Source organism: Phytophthora parasitica, assembly GCF_000247585.1.
Source record: "Phytophthora parasitica INRA-310 unplaced genomic scaffold supercont2.23, whole genome shotgun sequence".
Taxonomy (NCBI): Eukaryota; Oomycota; class Peronosporomycetes; order Peronosporales; family Peronosporaceae; genus Phytophthora; species Phytophthora nicotianae.
The window spans coordinates 629310-644081 of NW_008649009.1; the positions used below are offsets into that span (position 1 = coordinate 629310).

General features: G+C 51.3%; 9 protein-coding genes across 12 annotated transcripts; 4 read left to right on the forward strand and 5 right to left on the reverse strand.

Moving 5' to 3' along the window:
* Positions 1-13: 13 nt before the first annotated feature.
* Positions 14-2201, reverse strand: PPTG_10873 (beta-ketoacyl-acyl-carrier-protein synthase II). The gene is made up of 10 exons (XM_008906360.1): positions 1893-2201; positions 1671-1827; positions 1542-1603; positions 1368-1439; positions 1211-1297; positions 956-1129; positions 780-872; positions 431-712; positions 289-360; positions 14-217 (listed from the first exon to the last, which is right to left on the reverse strand). Exons 1-10 carry the CDS (start codon positions 2070-2072, stop codon positions 62-64), a joined length of 1335 nt encoding a protein of 444 aa, XP_008904608.1. The 5' UTR covers positions 2073-2201; the 3' UTR covers positions 14-61.
* Positions 2202-2285: 84 nt separating this feature from the next.
* Positions 2286-5821, forward strand: PPTG_10874. 2 transcript variants are annotated; one of them, XM_008906361.1, is made up of 3 exons: positions 2286-5352; positions 5428-5568; positions 5636-5821. In XM_008906361.1, exons 1-3 carry the CDS (start codon positions 2318-2320, stop codon positions 5706-5708), a joined length of 3249 nt encoding a protein of 1082 aa, XP_008904609.1. In that variant the 5' UTR covers positions 2286-2317; the 3' UTR covers positions 5709-5821. The 2 variants fall into 2 exon arrangements, with proteins under 2 accessions (XP_008904609.1, XP_008904610.1); XM_008906362.1 differs by having other exon boundaries at positions 2286-5568.
* On the forward strand, positions 5822-8201 carry PPTG_10875. Of its 2 annotated transcripts, XM_008906364.1 has the most exons (4): positions 5822-7209; positions 7288-7366; positions 7463-7777; positions 7867-8201. In XM_008906364.1, the coding sequence occupies exon 1, from the start codon at positions 5848-5850 to the stop codon at positions 7207-7209; it is 1362 nt and encodes a 453-aa protein (XP_008904612.1). In that variant the 5' UTR covers positions 5822-5847; the 3' UTR covers positions 7288-7366; positions 7463-7777; positions 7867-8201. The 2 variants fall into 2 exon arrangements, with proteins under 2 accessions (XP_008904612.1, XP_008904611.1); XM_008906363.1 differs by having other exon boundaries at positions 7463-8201.
* Positions 7207-9083, reverse strand: PPTG_10876 (hypothetical protein). The gene is made up of 3 exons (XM_008906365.1): positions 8521-9083; positions 8347-8456; positions 7207-8286 (listed from the first exon to the last, which is right to left on the reverse strand). Exons 1-3 carry the CDS (start codon positions 8910-8912, stop codon positions 7313-7315), a joined length of 1476 nt encoding a protein of 491 aa, XP_008904613.1. The 5' UTR covers positions 8913-9083; the 3' UTR covers positions 7207-7312.
* Positions 9084-9132: 49 nt separating this feature from the next.
* On the forward strand, positions 9133-10744 carry PPTG_10877 (CAMK/CDPK protein kinase). Its single transcript, XM_008906366.1, has one exon. It carries the CDS (start codon positions 9173-9175, stop codon positions 10517-10519), a length of 1347 nt encoding a protein of 448 aa, XP_008904614.1. The 5' UTR covers positions 9133-9172; the 3' UTR covers positions 10520-10744.
* On the reverse strand, positions 10098-12030 carry PPTG_10878 (hypothetical protein). The gene is made up of 8 exons (XM_008906367.1): positions 11967-12030; positions 11773-11885; positions 11381-11708; positions 11221-11314; positions 11056-11146; positions 10898-10990; positions 10750-10828; positions 10098-10682 (listed from the first exon to the last, which is right to left on the reverse strand). Exons 1-8 carry the CDS (start codon positions 11982-11984, stop codon positions 10587-10589), a joined length of 912 nt encoding a protein of 303 aa, XP_008904615.1. The 5' UTR covers positions 11985-12030; the 3' UTR covers positions 10098-10586.
* A 48-nt stretch (positions 12031-12078) lies between these two features.
* PPTG_10879 lies at positions 12079-13153 on the forward strand. 2 transcript variants are annotated; one of them, XM_008906368.1, is made up of 3 exons: positions 12079-12429; positions 12503-12892; positions 12966-13153. In XM_008906368.1, exons 1-3 carry the CDS (start codon positions 12094-12096, stop codon positions 13131-13133), a joined length of 894 nt encoding a protein of 297 aa, XP_008904616.1. In that variant the 5' UTR covers positions 12079-12093; the 3' UTR covers positions 13134-13153. The 2 variants fall into 2 exon arrangements, with proteins under 2 accessions (XP_008904616.1, XP_008904617.1); XM_008906369.1 differs by having other exon boundaries at positions 12503-13153.
* A 54-nt stretch (positions 13154-13207) lies between these two features.
* On the reverse strand, positions 13208-13633 carry PPTG_10880 (hypothetical protein; the record flags this gene model as incomplete). The annotated part of the gene is made up of 1 exon (XM_008906370.1): positions 13208-13633. The coding sequence occupies one exon, from the start codon at positions 13631-13633 to the stop codon at positions 13208-13210; it is 426 nt and encodes a 141-aa protein (XP_008904618.1).
* A 323-nt stretch (positions 13634-13956) lies between these two features.
* On the reverse strand, positions 13957-14481 carry PPTG_10881 (hypothetical protein; the record flags this gene model as incomplete). The annotated part of the gene is made up of 3 exons (XM_008906371.1): positions 13957-14008; positions 14102-14337; positions 14410-14481. The coding sequence occupies 3 exons, from the start codon at positions 14479-14481 to the stop codon at positions 13957-13959; spliced, it is 360 nt and encodes a 119-aa protein (XP_008904619.1).
* Positions 14482-14772: the final 291 nt, after the last annotated feature.

Consider the following 14772-nt stretch of genomic DNA (forward strand, 5'->3'; position numbering starts at 1 on the left):
CTAACACGTTACGTTGAAGTTGTAAACAAGTTTCGTATTGAATGGTTTGATCGGGTGGTGATTACTTGGCAAACAGGAGACTAGCGTTGGTCCCTCCGAATCCAAATGAGTTGGACATGACAGCGTGGAGTTCCTTCTCTTGTGGTTGGTTCGGTACGTAGTTGAGCGTGAACTCCTTGGTCGTCTCTGTCAGGTTGAGCGTAGGAGGCATCACATTCTGCTCGGACATTATTTCAACGTGTTAGTCAACTAAACTGCTCAATGTGCGAACGAATTGTTGTGACTTACGTTGTACAGAGCCTTAATCGCGAAGATGGCCTCCACAGCGCCAGCCGAACCTTGTAGATGGCCGATGGACCCCTGGATAGCAACAACAAGAACAGTTTTTTTTTACTGCATGTACCAACACGTGGCAAATGCAGCAAAGTACCTTCGTGGATGATACTGCAAGCTTGTCAGCGTGCTCTCCGAACAGGGTTTTGATGGCCGCGTTTTCAGCGCGGTCACCCAGAGGAGTACCCGCAGCGTATGCGTTAACATAGCCAATATCGGACAGCGCAAGTCCGGACTGTGCAACCGCTGACTGCATAGCTCTACGAGCTCCATCTCCATTCTGTAGAGGAGCTGTGATGTGGCTACCATCTCCACTAAGACCATAGCCCCGCAGCTCTGCGTAGATACGGGCACCACGCTTCTTAGCGTGCTCATATTCCTACACAGAAATGTTGTTCGATGTTAGTGAGCATCTTGCTTTGGTTGCTACGCAGATTGTACTATACCTCGAGAACGACAATTCCAGCGCCTTCGCCCATGACAAAGCCATCGCGCTTCGAGTCAAACGGCCGCGATGCTTCTTTCGGGCGATCATTGTACTGGTCATGAATAAAAAAAAACCACTTGTTAGCCAAATTGTCAGGCACAGCAACACGAATTAAACAAATCTAAACCAGCAAACCTTCGTAGACAGAGCTCGCGGTCGATCGAAAGCGCAGATCGACATCTCGTTAATGGTAGGTTCTGTGCCACCAGCAACCATAACGTCTGCATCTCCGTGTTGAATGAAGCGAGCGGCATCTCCGATGCTGTGGCTACCAGTAGCACACGCCGTTACGCAAGAATGGACCGGACCCTGTGTACGTGAAGGCCATGGAATTATCAGAACTCATCGTGGAAAGATTGTGTATACTACGCAAGTTGTCGTGGCAAGTACCTTCAGGCCGTGCTCAATACTCACGTGACCTGCTGCCAGGTTAATGAGAATGCGAGGCACGAAAAATGGTGTAACGCGGCGAAATTTCTGCAAGTAAAGAGAAACAACGCATCGGAATCCACACAGTAGCCCACAGCAAGAGCATCCACGGCCACACCTTCTCTCTGATGAGTTCGCCAACGTTCATGACCTCCTGAATGTTGCCGCAAGCAGCACCGATAGCCACACCCTGGCAAAACACACACACACACACACACACACACACACACACACACACAACCCACACTCAGCTACAGCTACAGCTTCACCCTCCAACAGCTTCAGATCCTACCGCTCGTTCACGCTCTTCGTCCGATTGGGGATCCCACCCCGAGTCCTTCAAAGCTTCACTAGCTGAATCAGCATCAACTAATGAGCTTCAACTCAAGTATTAGAGTATCTTGAAAACGACAGCACCCACCTGCAGCGAGTGCCATAGCGACATGGTCTACTTCCTGAGCGCGGAAGCTCTTTGGATTAACCCAGTCCTTTGTGTGGAATGCTCCATCTCCATCATCTCTGGGCACCGTCGCCCCCACCGTGCAATTGAGTCCCGAGCCCACGAGCATGTCCAAAGACTGCATACCAGACCAACACAGCGTCAGTCTCAATAGACCAATACATATAAGAGTGAACTATGTACCTGGATGGCACATTGCGAGTCTAAAACGCGCTCCCACGCGCGTTCTACGCCTACTCCGAACGGAGTCACAGTACCCAAGCCAGTGACCACTACACGACGAGGTGGCACCGGAGGTGGAGGAGCGAACGAAAGCGTCGAGAGGCTGCGAGCCAAAGCAGATCCACGTCGTGCAACAAGCATCGTGATGTCAAAGGGGCCAGGAACGCGGCGGGATCGAATCTGACGGACCGCGGACCTCGTGGAGGTCGACACCTCATCGTAGTTGGCGTTGTCATCGATTACTGAGGCTGAGGCGGGACTACAGAGTTGAAGTCATTGTCGAATGACGTCTCATTGGTCAAAACATGATTTATATTTTGATTCGCTGAAAAGATAGCGTATTTCCTCATTGGTCAATTAATCAAGATCCGCATCAGATAACCGTCATGGAGAATCATGGAGCGCGCTGGGCTGCGGCGTTCGGGCTGCAGGGCGACGCTCTCGTGGCACAACGTGAGCGCTACGAGCGCCTAAAGCAGCACATGGTATTCCAGATTGACGCAGCCGGCATTACTGACCCGCTGACTGTCTTGGCGACCGCCAATGGCTCGACTTCTAACAGTTCTTCAAGTTGGAGCCAGTATTTCACGGACGAGACCCTGCTGGAAGAGATCAACACGGACCTGGAGCGACTGTATCCTGCAGGCAACGAAAGTTTCTTCCAGAACGAGTTGTACTTAAGCACGCTGCGCCACGTGTTGTTCGTCTGGTGCCGTCTACATCCAGACGTAGCCTACCGCCAAGGTATGCACGACGTTGCAGCCGTAGTACTCTACGCCTTCTTGTACACTACCAAGGATGGTAACACAGAGGGAGACTCAGCCAAAAAGCTACCGGAACATGCAGAAGCAGACACTTTCTTGGTGTTTGAGGCCGTCATGCTGTTCCTTAAGCCGTTCTACGAGATTGTCAAGACGAGACACGGCACTTCATGTGAGAATGAAGACAGTAATCGACTGTTTGCCAGTTTCTCACTAAAGGGGAATGAGAACGACAATGGAGTAAATACTAAGGGAGCACAAAAGAAGCAGCCAGCGTTGCACCAATTGTGTCATCATATCCAGTATGAACTGCTGCAGCAGAAGGACCCGCAACTGTACTACCATTTGCAGAACTTGGAGATTGTTCCAGAGACGTATTGTTTGAGGTGGATCCGACTGCTGTTCGCGCGTGAGTATGCGTTGAAAGAATTACTGTGGATCTGGGATGCGATGATTCTGGATAATACTCGAGCGGATGTTATTTTCCCGGTGATCAATATGACCGACAAGTCCGATAATGATTTATTGCAGCTACCCAAGCTGATCAGTAAAAACGAAGATGCGAGCTGGATTGGCTTCCCGCTCCTCCGGTATATCTGCGTAGCGAGACTGCTGCAATTGTCCTCTCAGTTACGCCAGTCGGACAATACTGGCTGTCTGCGTCTCCTTATGCGAGCGTATCAGGAGGAAGAACTCGACGGAGAACAGAATCGTGCTATTGAACTTATCAAGTTTGCCAGGATTTTACGAGATCCAATGACCGAGGAAACGCAGCAGTGCGAAGATGGCGAAAAGGATTGTGATGGAGAGTCTAGGTCCGTGGAAGTTGTCCAGTTTCAGGAAGGTTCTCTTGGCATCATCTTGACAGCAGCAGGGGCTCAATATGAAGATCGTCTAGCAGTGAAGTCGTTTACTCGAGATCCGACCGCAATCGGTGGGGTAGGCCAAGCCAAAGCTAGTGGAAAAGTGCGTCTTGGTGACCTCCTGCAGTCGATCAATGGCGTTCCAATTATCGGTGTGACGACAGAAGAAGTAAAACGCCGTCTACAGCTCATCGACCGCCCGGTATACATTGGATTCTGCCATTGCAGTGATGCTTTTGGCAATGAAAATACTGCTGCCTCGGATGGTTCTGAAGCTGTTGAAGTTTCTGATGCTGCGGAATCCTCACCGAGATCGGACACTGCGTTATCGGAGCTGGTTCTGCCTGTATTTTTGCCTGGAGAGTTGTGCTACGCTAACGTGGAGACTAGTATGCAGAGGCTGGTGCTTTCGCACGACGGATCATGCCTGTCCCACTATATCAGTGGAAAACTGTTCATCACGAACTACCGATGCTTCTTCACGCGTCTACTAGGTCGCGGAGAAATTGATTGGCAGATCCCCGTGCTCTCTATCGCCTCAATTGACCGCATCGACCCTCACGCGAGTGCAACAACAGGACCTGCGAGTCTTTCCGTGGAAAACGCGCAAGTTGCGCTTGGTTTCGCTCCAGATGACTCATTCAAAGTCGTGATTCGCTGCAAAGACACACAAGTGGCACGACTGTCCATCACAGACCAGAGCGAGTATAGCAAACTTGTCAAGTGCTTAAGCTTCTTAGCTTTCCCGTCAAGCTTACTAGATGCTTTTTGCTTCGCGTATTCTCCGACTGTGGCTCCATCCGAAGAAGTGCAATTCGACATTCGCCAGGAGTATAAACGTATCGGGTTGCTATCTTTTCCAGAGCATCTGCGCTGTATCGACCAGTCCTCGCAGTATACGCTCTGCGAGACATACCCGCGGCATCTTATCGTGCCTGCAGATATCTCGGATGTTCGTCTCAAAGCAGCCGCAGCGTTCCGGGCTCACCAAAGACTCCCTGTGGTGAGCTGGATTCATCCCAGTAATGGAGCCACTATCGTTCGGTCCAGTCAACCACTCGTTGGCTTGAAATCTGCGCGCAGCGGAGAAGACGAGTTGCTTGTGACGCTGTCGTGTTGTTCAACCAACAAGAAAGCGTTCGGACGCTATGTGATCATGGATGCACGCAGCCAGCTTGCTGCCGTGGGCAATAAGGCGCTGGGTAAAGGAACGGAGATTTCCAGCAACTACCGTGGTGCTAAGCTGATATTCATGAATGTTGAGAACATTCACTCTGTGAGGCAGTCACAAGTCTCGTTAGCTGCAATTTTTGAGCCTAAGAAGAGTGCGAGTGAGGACACATCGAGCAGCTTTTACGGACGCATCGACAGTTCTGGTTGGTTACGTCACGTGCGACTAGTTCTAAAGGCTTCGGTGGAGTTGGCGCACACGGTACACAATGGCATGTCCGTGTTAACGCACTGCAGCGATGGTTGGGATCGTACGGCGCAGATGGTCGCGTTGGCTGCGTTGATGCTGGATCCATATTATCGTACTCTGCGTGGGTTCCAGGTACTCGTTGAGAAGGAATGGTGTGCATTCGGGCACCAGTTTGCTCTGAGATGTGGTCATGCTCGAAGTGACGTCTCAAATGAGCAACGTTCGCCCGTGTTCCTGCTCTGGTTGGATTGTGTTTGGCAATACATTCGCCAGTACCCGACGGAATGCGAGTTCAACGAGAGCTTCCTCCTCGCGCTTGCAGACCACGTTTACTCGTGCAAGTTTGGCACGTTCATGTTCGATTGCGAACGTCAGCGGTGAGTACTTATTACTGACCTCAGTTTCTTCAGTTGACTTGCTTCTTACAGATTTTGTTGCTGCTATTTTTTCAGGAAGGATTTTTTCGCCAAGCATCGAGTTTTCTCGATCTGGAGCGAGATCAACACCCAAAGCGAGCGCTTCACAAACCACATGTACGCACCGAGCGAGCAAGCGACGGTATTGTCTCCCAGCACGCTCTCCAAGAACATCAAGTGCGTACCAATTCTGAAGTTCCTTTGTGCAGTTGTTTGTACTAAAATGAACTGCTTTATATTACAGACTATGGAAGGGCTACTTCTGCCGCTGGGACCCGACCGTTATCCCTCCCGTTCCTGCTTTCCAATGTTACTGAGTTGTTCATACCTCGTAAAACAATGCGTACTGGTGTCTTTCTTTACTGCCGTTCTTAATTCTAAATCTAATTTTTTTTCAGAATTTGAAGCAGCTGTCATTTTGCTATTGGCGGAGACACTAGAGACGCGTCAGCAGCTATGGCGCTTCCTCCTCCACCTGCGCTGGCCGCCATCGCTGCCCCCTGGGTCATCATGTTCATCTTCGTCGTCTGGGCGTTCTTCCGTGGTCTCAGCTGCTCGATCCCTCGTTCAGCTCGACCCTCTAAAGACACCAAGCAGCTTCGGGTAGGATTCCTGCACCCCGACTTCGGTATCGGCGGTGCTGAGAATCTCGTGGTGAATGCTGCGGTGGCGTTGCAACAGTGTGGAGCTCATGTCACCGTGTTCACAGCCCATCATGACGTAAACCACTGCTTCGAAGAGACACGTGGCGACGGACCACTAGCTGCTCATGTGCGCGTACATGGTGACTGGCTTCCTCGCACGATCCTGGGCAAGCTCTACGCGTTCTGCGCAGTCGTACGCGTGCTATTCGTGACACTATGCATCGCCGTGTCCTACATCAATGACGTTGATGTGTTCGTAGTGGACCAAGTGTCGATTTCCATCCCATTCTTGCGTGCACTAGGCAAACCTGTGCTCTTCTACGGTCACTTCCCGGACAAGCTGCTCTGTATCCGCTCTAATTCACCCTGGAAGCGCATGTACCGTGTACCACTGGACTATTTGGAAGAGATCACTACCGCTGCGTCGGATATCATCGTAGCTAACAGCAAGTTCTCGCGTGGAGTCTTCCAGGAGGTTTTCCCACGTCTACGCTCAAAGAAGCTAGGAGTTCTTTACCCACCGGTGGATGTCAAGGCCTACAAAACCACAGCGGATGCCGACGTACAACGTGATTCAGGTCTGTTTGTGTCGCTTAACCGCTTTGAGCGTAAGAAAAACGTGACGCTGGCCATTGAAGCACTCATGGAGCTGCGCAGCAGACTACCGAGTGAAGACTTCCAGCGTGTCAAGCTTATCGTTGCTGGAGGATACGATCCGCTTAATACAGAGAACAAGGAACATCTAATCGAGCTCCAAGACGTGGTTGCGAAGCATGGTCTTAAGGAGCACGTGGAGTTCCGTACATCCGTCTCGAACTCCATGAAGCTGGAGCTACTGCGCAAGGCTCATGCTATCCTTTACACACCCGACCGCGAGCACTTCGGCATCGTCCCCGTCGAGGCCATGGCATGCGGTACTCCTGTTATTGCTGTGAGTTCTGGTGGCCCGTTAGAGTCCGTCGCTGACGGGGAGACGGGATTTCTATGCGAGCAGAAGCCAGAGGCATTCGCCGAGGCCATGGCAGAGCTTTGTGGACCCAAACACAGCATCAGAGTCGTCGAAATGGGCGCATGTGGCAGACTGCGTGCCCAGAAACTCTTCTCTCTGGAAACTTTCGGCGATACGCTGCTTGAACTGGTTCACCAGGCTGTGTACGGTGAGAAGACTGCGTAGGTTAGTGGAATTGTTTGATTTCTAGAGATAAGTTTGGATTCGCCTTATACTTTAGCTGACGGGATTTTGAATCAAAAGCTGAAGATATGAAGAGTGCAGATAATTAGCAGCCTCCGCAGAACAACACCTTGCAGAAGTGAGCGAAGCCGGATTGCTGGTGAGTATGGCGCTTGCGGAATCTCTTGGAACAACTCGAAGACGAAGCGGACAATGAACTGTCCGTTTCGCGGCACTGACTCACATACTTCTGCAGCATAGGAGCGTTCTCGTAATAGTGTCGCGAGTCGAAATGTGTAGGTCGTACACGGTCGCGATTCATCACTTCTTGTACGGGTAAAGTACCGGAGTCAGCGTGACGAGACTTTGGATTAACCGCTGGGAGCTTGAGATAGCGGCAAATGGAATTGCATCGGTGCGACGAGAGGAACTTCTGGAAGCCCAAAACGCCGAGGTTGCCTTTGCCAAAGTCGTGGCCGTTGAGTGTATGGATCTGTGGGTCTGTGTACAGATCCCCCACGCCTTGGATATCCACAGCTAGTAGCTCATGATTCGAGGCTTCGTACGTGAAGTGAGAAAATGCTTGTGGGGTATTGCGTTCATCGTCGCTTACTGACCCAAAGTTGTTGTTGTGCTTGCGGTATTCTCCTGGGATGTAAGCCTCCACTGCGCACAAGGCACCATTTCGCTCGGGTAATTCTAACACCCACGCTGGGATGAACTCGACACGTTTGGGTGGAGTGTAAGAGTTGTAGACTTGAGCGTAGTGAGCGCAATGGGCTTGTAGTTCGATGTCTCTGAAGTACGTCTGCGGGTCTTCGTCCGGGTCGATGGCTAGCTTGGCCACGTAGCTACCAGTGTAGCAGCCACCATTAGACAAACTCGCGGAAGTATCCGTGCTCAGATCCTGCAAATGATACACAATCCGGAGACTTCCTTTACTAAATGGCGTCTCGTCCAGATTGATGAACACCTGCTTGCTGCTCCATTGGCGCGTGGAGTAATCGAACACGTGCTTGATAGCGAGCTCCGGACTGACACCCCGGAAGTCCGGCGCGTGTGGAACAATCAGCGGCAAACCTGGCAAGCAAGAAAAATATCAGTTTATTTTTTCTAGCTCTCGATAGTCATAAACCCCACCTTCCGTCCGTCGGAACGACATACGTCTCCTCTGGGTGACTGTATTTTGCGTGCTTGATGCTGGTGCCAATGACGAGAACGTGAGTTCGTCCACAATGGCACATTTGCGTCTACAATTTCATTGAAATTTGTCAGAGGACCAAACCAACTCCAACCAGATCAAATTTTACATACCGTTCGTACTCTTCCTCCGTGATGAATCCTTCATCACAGAGCGCTCGGAGCGTCGATATCCTGGCCAAGATGCTGTCCTGCATGTTTCCAGCGATCTCGCGCGTGCGTTCCAACTGCACGGAGCTGTCGAGACTGTTTCGACGTTGGGTGGAGCCCACACTCCACGCATATTGCTGTGAAGCCGTATCATCGTCGCCGTCACTGTCGCTCTGGCGTTCGCCAGCCTCCTGTTTGAACAGCTTAGCCTTACGCTTTTCCGTAGGCGTTGCAGCCGATACCGTGTGGTAGAACCAGCCATTGCCATCTTTGACGTGGGCCTCCCCCGTCTGTTGACCACAGGAAGCGCGACGTGGCGGAGGAGTCATCGACAACACGGCGCCTCGTGCAGCCATAGCTCGAAAAAGATCGCGACGAAACTGCTGCCGAGAAAACTGCGAACTGAGATCTACAGCTACTGATGAAAGAGGCTAAGATGCACGATATTATTGCCTCTACCACTTCAACGACATGAATTGCTATCGGCTGGCGTAACCTTCAGTCAAGAATAAGTAAACCCTTCGATAGTGCATAAATAATATCAAAACTGATATCGAGAATAAATAAGTATTGTGAAGTTGAAGGGACTGAAACCTTTTTGAGCAAGCACTTCAACATGGGTTTTCGTCAACCGAGTGTCAGTGCAGAAATTACGTCGAAGGAGTCAATGCCCGACCGTCGCGCGTTGGTCAGTGATGCGTGCACCAAGGTCTCCAATAGTGACAGCGATACCATTTCCTTTAGCCCGATGGAAGACGCGGTTCTGTCGAGCGAGTTCATGATTTCTGCTCGCGTCAAATGTGCGCGATTCGTGCCACGTTGGGTATCGAAACGTCGATGGATCGTGCTCCGCGGCTCCAAATCACCGATTCTGAGTGTATACCGTCACGACCCACGGCGTCCCGAGGACTGCGTGCCAGTTCGGATGCTGCTGCTTGGAGGGGATACCAGGATGAGAGTCGTGGGAGAGAAGCGGCTGGTGTTGGTGAGCTCCAGGGTGCGCAAGGACGACACGCTGTCACTGGAGTTCGACACTATTGAACAGCTTCAAGCTGTCCGTGAAACTCTAAGCCAATGGGTGGCACTTGCCGTGCTGTTGCAACGCTTGTCGATCCACGAGAGCATGGCAAAAAGCCCCACCTCGGCAGTCTATCTCTGTCACGACTACGACGATCCGAAGAAGCAGTTTGTGCTCAAGCGTGTCCATCGGTCTCATGGCTACAGTGAACTAAATGTGACTGCTCGCATCATGGCGTTGGGTCAGGAGAACCATGAACTGGAGCAGTATTTGGCGCAGTACTTCTACTTGTTTGAAGATACCAAGGCCAAGTGCGTCACCGTTGTCATGAAGTATTACCCTGGTGGCACACTAGCCGACAGAATCCATGAACGTGGGCCTCTACGCGAAGCAATGGCTTGCAACATTTTAGTGTCACTGTGTCGAGCGTTGCAACTACTGCATGAAAACCAAGTGCTGCACTTGGATGTCAAAGCTAGCAACATCCTTTTCGATGACGCACCGACGGGCAACTTTAGCACTTTAAAGCTTGTGGATTTCGGTAGCGGCGCGAATATTGACAACTGCGACGTTGGCGAAAAAATGATAAATGCTGGAACTTATGGCTGCATGGCTCCCGAACGTTTCGATGGTTATTGCGGACCGGAGGCTGACGTCTACGGTGCTGGGATCGTTTTGTATCACATGCTATCTGGTTCAATACCATTTTCAGGTGCAGATCCCTACCAACTCCTGGCGCGCAATATGATCGGTGATATTAGTTTCGAGGAGAAAATATGGCAGCACGTGTCACCACGACTACAATCTCTCACTTCTAGAATGCTCGACAAGAATCCAAAGGAAAGAATCACCCTCGCAGACATACTGAGTCTATCATGGCTATCCCAAGAACCAGAATCCATTGACTCTATATCACACAATACCGAGTCCCAGTCATCCAATTGAAGGTCCATTCTACCAGATCAAAGGCACATTCCACCGTCAAGCCCTCCAAAATGTAATGGAGGAGACTTTAGGTGGATGTAGCAGTCTCGTACACTTGCAGTAGCGCATCATCACCGCCCGATACTAGCCGCGTTCCTGTCGAGTTGTACGCAACACTCCATACCTAACAATACGAGCTAGTGAGTCCATATCTTGAACTTAATACATGAAAATGAATGTCCTCTACATACCTGGTCTGTGTGCGTATCGAAAGTAGTCAAGCAGCGTCGTGTGCCGATGTCCCAAATCTTCACGCGGCGGTCAGCACCACTGTCATTGAATAAGCCTATTGTTAGACAATCTATATCGAAATCAACGTAGCATATCTCAGTAACATACCCAGTAGCGAACTGCGTGCCATCAGGAGAACAGGCAACGCTCAACACCCATGAGACGTGACCAGACAGAGTGGCAACGGCATTGTCGTGAGTCCTACATGCCAATCGATTTTAGGTCAAACCATATCTTGCCAGTTGGCAACATCATACTCTACGTACACATCGTAGACATTCACGTGCATGTCATCGGATGCAGCGAACAGCTTCCCATCGGACGAGTACGCCACAGAGCGTACAGGCTTCGTGCGGTCTGTAAGCAGTAAAAGACAACAAGATGAGATTCTTCGTTCGGCAATCCCAAACACATCATCTATAGCCCCATACCTTCGTATTTGTGGACCAGCGAGCCAGTCTCGACGTCATACACGCCGACAAAGCCATCGAATCCGCCGCACGCAACGTGTTTGCCATCTGGGGACTGCAGCATCACGTCAACGGGTTAGTATCTATTGCCATTCACACCGAATCCAGTACCAAGACGTACGTAGGCAACGCTGAGCACAAATTTAGCCTGCGTCGAAATTTCCTGCACGATCTTCTCCGCCTTGATATCAAAGAAGTTGATCTTGCCCTGCTGGCTGCCCGACACGAGCTTCGTTTCGTCGGGGCTATAGGCCACTTGCCAGAGTTCGCCAGGTCCAGCATCGATAGTCTTCTCCACGGCGCCAGACGTGAGATTAAGGACGCGGATTTGGCAGTCCAACGAACTGGTGACGGCGTGTGTTCCAGCCTTATTGCCCACGATGGAGATCGTGCCCAGGACGTGGCCTGGGTATTGCTGCGAGATGGACACGGCATCCTCCGTCACGTCCCTACATAGATACAAGCAGCAGTCAACACCTCCTTTCTCCTCTTTGTTCGCTGCTGAGGACGCACCAAGACTTGGCGACTTCGTCCACGGATCCAGTCAAAATCTTGTCATTGGACGTCCAAAATGTGCTCCAGATGCCGTCGCTGTGAGCGTTCGGGAACTGGACTGATGCCCGGTACTGCATGCAATAATACAAAGAAGGTTAGTGACGAGGTTAAAGACTGTAGTCCCGACGGATATCGCCTCCAACGACACATACGTTCGCTCTCGCCGCCATGGCTCCAGCAATAATCGCAATTGCAATTCCCAGTCTGAATCGTACTTAATTCGAAAGTAATGTACCGTGATCCGTCAGTTTAATCAGATTTACAGTTGACATTTTGGCGATGCTGCGTCGAACGCTGTCGGTACTGGGCGCTTATAGCTGGAAGGATGTGGCGTATGTGGGCGAGTCTCCACATGCGCTACAGGCTTTAGACATCGCCATTCCACGGAGGATTCCGCCGCGTTCCAATTTGCCAACGTGTGTGTTTGTACACGGTGGATCTTGGCAACGAGGGGACAAGAACGGTGGGCTGAATCAAGACATTGACGAGGCGTTCGTCGGTGCGGGATACTTGGGCGTCTCGGTGAATTATCGGCTGTCACCGGAAGTGCAGCACCCGGAACATGTCAAGGATGTGGCTGCTGCAGTCACGTGGTTATACCGGAACATTGCCAAGGTGAATGCCCTGTTGAATGTTTGGTGAACGCTGGAGTGAGCCAGTAACTGACACACCGTTCGCGCGTTGGCAGTTTGGAGGTGATCCGAACAAGTTAGTGCTGGTGGGTCACAGTGCTGGTGCGCATTTGGTTATGCAGATTCTCGCCGATCCGCAATATCTGACCGCAGCAGGGATGGAACAACCAATTGACACTTTCGTCAAGGGAGCTGTGGGTATCTCGGGCGTGTACAATATCGTACGCCTTGCCAACACATCGTTCTATGGAACACTCGTAACGAATCCACCGTTTGGCGAACGTGCCGAGCAGTGGCGAGAGGCTTCGATCGGGATGACAGTCACCAGAGTCGGGACTACCTCGCCACTTACCAAAATGCCTCTGCTGCTTGTGAATGCCCACGAAGATTTCCACTTCAACGAAGACGCACAAGAGCTCGAACGATGGCTAACTGCTGCGGGAAATGTACGCATTCAAAGGACAGTCACCTTTTAATTTTCCTTATTGCTAAACCTATTTCATGTTCACCACCGTACAGAATTCTATCCAGCGTCACGTCATTCCCACTTGCAACCACTTCACCATTGTCGAGCAGCTTGCCAACGACGACCTCGATTCCAACCCGACGATGCAGCTGATCAAGTCATTCGTAGCAGAAATCGCCGACCCCGACGAAATCTCCCCACTCAAAAACACATTTAACTAGAATAAATCGCAAGTGGCAATATTTTTGTGTTCATTGACATATCTGCTGCATGTACAGTAGGTATCTGCACTTGTTCAAACTTGCTTCCGTTCGGTGAAGGCTCGCATGACGCAGCCAGATCCAGCTTTGGCCACCAGCTTCTGGTGCCAGTCAAGCATGGCCGCGCTCTGCGACGCGATGCCCAGAAAGCGCATAATGTACTTCATGAGGTTGTCTTCCAGCGGACTGGGGAGCGAGTCGATAGCGCGCTGCATCTCGCCCTTGTTGCAGGCAACAAGCGCTGCCATCACAACCTTGGCGTTCTCGTCCTTCACCGCATCATTCTTGGACAGAAGCGGCGGGTCCTCCAGTGCTGCGCGTACCGCCTCCTCGTTCTTACGCTGCGCCAGCAGCCCCTGTACTTGCGTGGCGCGGGCCTGCACGGCCGCCGCGATCTGGGCTTCGTCCGCCATCTTCACTTTAGCTTCTCTTGGACTTTGTATGAGTGTCACAAAGCGCATGATTGTTACCAGAAATGGCAAATATGATACCGTGTTTGACGGGTAACATGTTCCTTCAACCTGCACAGTGCTCCACGGATACGAACGAGATGCTATTTAGTAGCTTGATGCTGAGCGAGTCGTGCAGCAGAGACCATATTCGACATAGCACAAATAAAAATATGATTGGAGGTAAATAAATGAACAATTACTTCTGCTGCAGTCCGATGTAGTGTCGTCGATGGATTGACACCGGCAAGAGCACGGTACAAAAGGAAACGTGTCTTTCACTAACCGGTCAACTTGTGTTACGCACGGTGCCTGAATCCACCTTCTCAATGCGACTACATGATGTTGCAGATGATTGGAATTGGCAGGAAGCTGTACGAGCGGCCGCTGTCGGGAAGTACACATTGAAGTACCAATGCGTTAGCCATCTATCCTCGCATAGTAGAACGTCGCGATTGAAATTCCACACCCAAAACTTACACTACAACAACAGGGCGACGGTGCTGCAGTAGAATCTGGTTCTGCGCGCCACACGCAGTGCACTGGAACGTCGACCCGTGCGTGGCGTTGCGCACCACGTGCGTCGTGCCGCAATTGCCACACTTGTATGGCATCTCGGCCTGAGAAACAGGCTGCGCTAGTGCCATAGCTTGGCCCCCTTGCTCGTATTGAGCTTGTAGCTGGCGTGCCATCTCCTCGTCACGCGACGTATCATTCTAAGGTCAACAGTTAAGCCTTATTCAGTGCAACTTCCAATCATATACAACAGCCACAGCGCGGCACTTTACCTGAATGTTCATCGGGACCTCTTGAGCCCGCGGCAGTTGCGGATACATGGTCTTGTCGCCTGGAGACGTCATGATGGTTCTCAATGTTGCTTCTCTTCTTTTTGTTCTCAGACTGAATCAGAAATTCTCAGTCCGCAGTGGTGGCCAATCAGCAATCACGCTCGACGGCGTCATTGTATCAAATTGGCCAGGCCGTGGGGATTGCTCGCTCAGGTAGACTTAAGTGGAGCGCTTGGGCGTCGGCATTGCTCTGGTTGTGGCGGTAATGGGAGCGCTGTATCTACCACAACAAGCTGTGGGCGATGTCGGCACCAGAAGATACTCCGTTATTTTAATCTCGTACGGTTGCTGAGCGCACAGACA

What these genes read in the sequence shown, in the direction of transcription:
- PPTG_10878 (XM_008906367.1), bottom strand. An exon ending in TTGTGCTCAGCGTTGCCTAC is followed by an intron (nt 11,315 to 11,380) that starts GTACGTCTTGGT and finishes GTGATGCTGCAG; the next exon opens with TCCCCAGATGGCAAACACGT. An exon ending in GGCACGCAGTTCGCTACTGG is followed by an intron (nt 10,829 to 10,897) that starts GTATGTTACTGA and finishes ATTCAATGACAG; the next exon opens with TGGTGCTGACCGCCGCGTGA.
- PPTG_10877 (XM_008906366.1), top strand. Translation starts at nt 9,173, where the DNA reads ATGGGTTTTCGTCAACCGAGTGTCAGTGCAGAAATTACGTCGAAGGAG.
- PPTG_10875 (XM_008906363.1), top strand. Translation starts at nt 5,848, where the DNA reads ATGGCGCTTCCTCCTCCACCTGCGCTGGCCGCCATCGCTGCCCCCTGG.
- PPTG_10873 (XM_008906360.1), bottom strand. Translation starts at nt 2,072, where the DNA reads ATGCTTGTTGCACGACGTGGATCTGCTTTGGCTCGCAGCCTCTCGACG. An exon ending in ACGAAGAGCGTGAACGAGCG is followed by an intron (nt 1,440 to 1,541) that starts GTAGGATCTGAA and finishes GTGTTTTGCCAG; the next exon opens with GGTGTGGCTATCGGTGCTGC. An exon ending in GTATTGAGCACGGCCTGAAG is followed by an intron (nt 1,130 to 1,210) that starts GTACTTGCCACG and finishes TCACGTACACAG; the next exon opens with GGTCCGGTCCATTCTTGCGT.
- PPTG_10874 (XM_008906361.1), top strand. Translation starts at nt 2,318, where the DNA reads ATGGAGAATCATGGAGCGCGCTGGGCTGCGGCGTTCGGGCTGCAGGGC. An exon ending in TTCGATTGCGAACGTCAGCG is followed by an intron (nt 5,353 to 5,427) that starts GTGAGTACTTAT and finishes CTATTTTTTCAG; the next exon opens with GAAGGATTTTTTCGCCAAGC. An exon ending in ACGCTCTCCAAGAACATCAA is followed by an intron (nt 5,569 to 5,635) that starts GTGCGTACCAAT and finishes TTTATATTACAG; the next exon opens with ACTATGGAAGGGCTACTTCT.
- PPTG_10879 (XM_008906368.1), top strand. Translation starts at nt 12,094, where the DNA reads ATGCTGCGTCGAACGCTGTCGGTACTGGGCGCTTATAGCTGGAAGGAT. An exon ending in TATACCGGAACATTGCCAAG is followed by an intron (nt 12,430 to 12,502) that starts GTGAATGCCCTG and finishes GCGCGTTGGCAG; the next exon opens with TTTGGAGGTGATCCGAACAA. An exon ending in GGCTAACTGCTGCGGGAAAT is followed by an intron (nt 12,893 to 12,965) that starts GTACGCATTCAA and finishes ACCACCGTACAG; the next exon opens with AATTCTATCCAGCGTCACGT.
- PPTG_10876 (XM_008906365.1), bottom strand. Translation starts at nt 8,912, where the DNA reads ATGGCTGCACGAGGCGCCGTGTTGTCGATGACTCCTCCGCCACGTCGC. An exon ending in ACGGAGGAAGAGTACGAACG is followed by an intron (nt 8,457 to 8,520) that starts GTATGTAAAATT and finishes ATGAAATTGTAG; the next exon opens with ACGCAAATGTGCCATTGTGG. An exon ending in GTCGTTCCGACGGACGGAAG is followed by an intron (nt 8,287 to 8,346) that starts GTGGGGTTTATG and finishes CTTGCTTGCCAG; the next exon opens with GTTTGCCGCTGATTGTTCCA.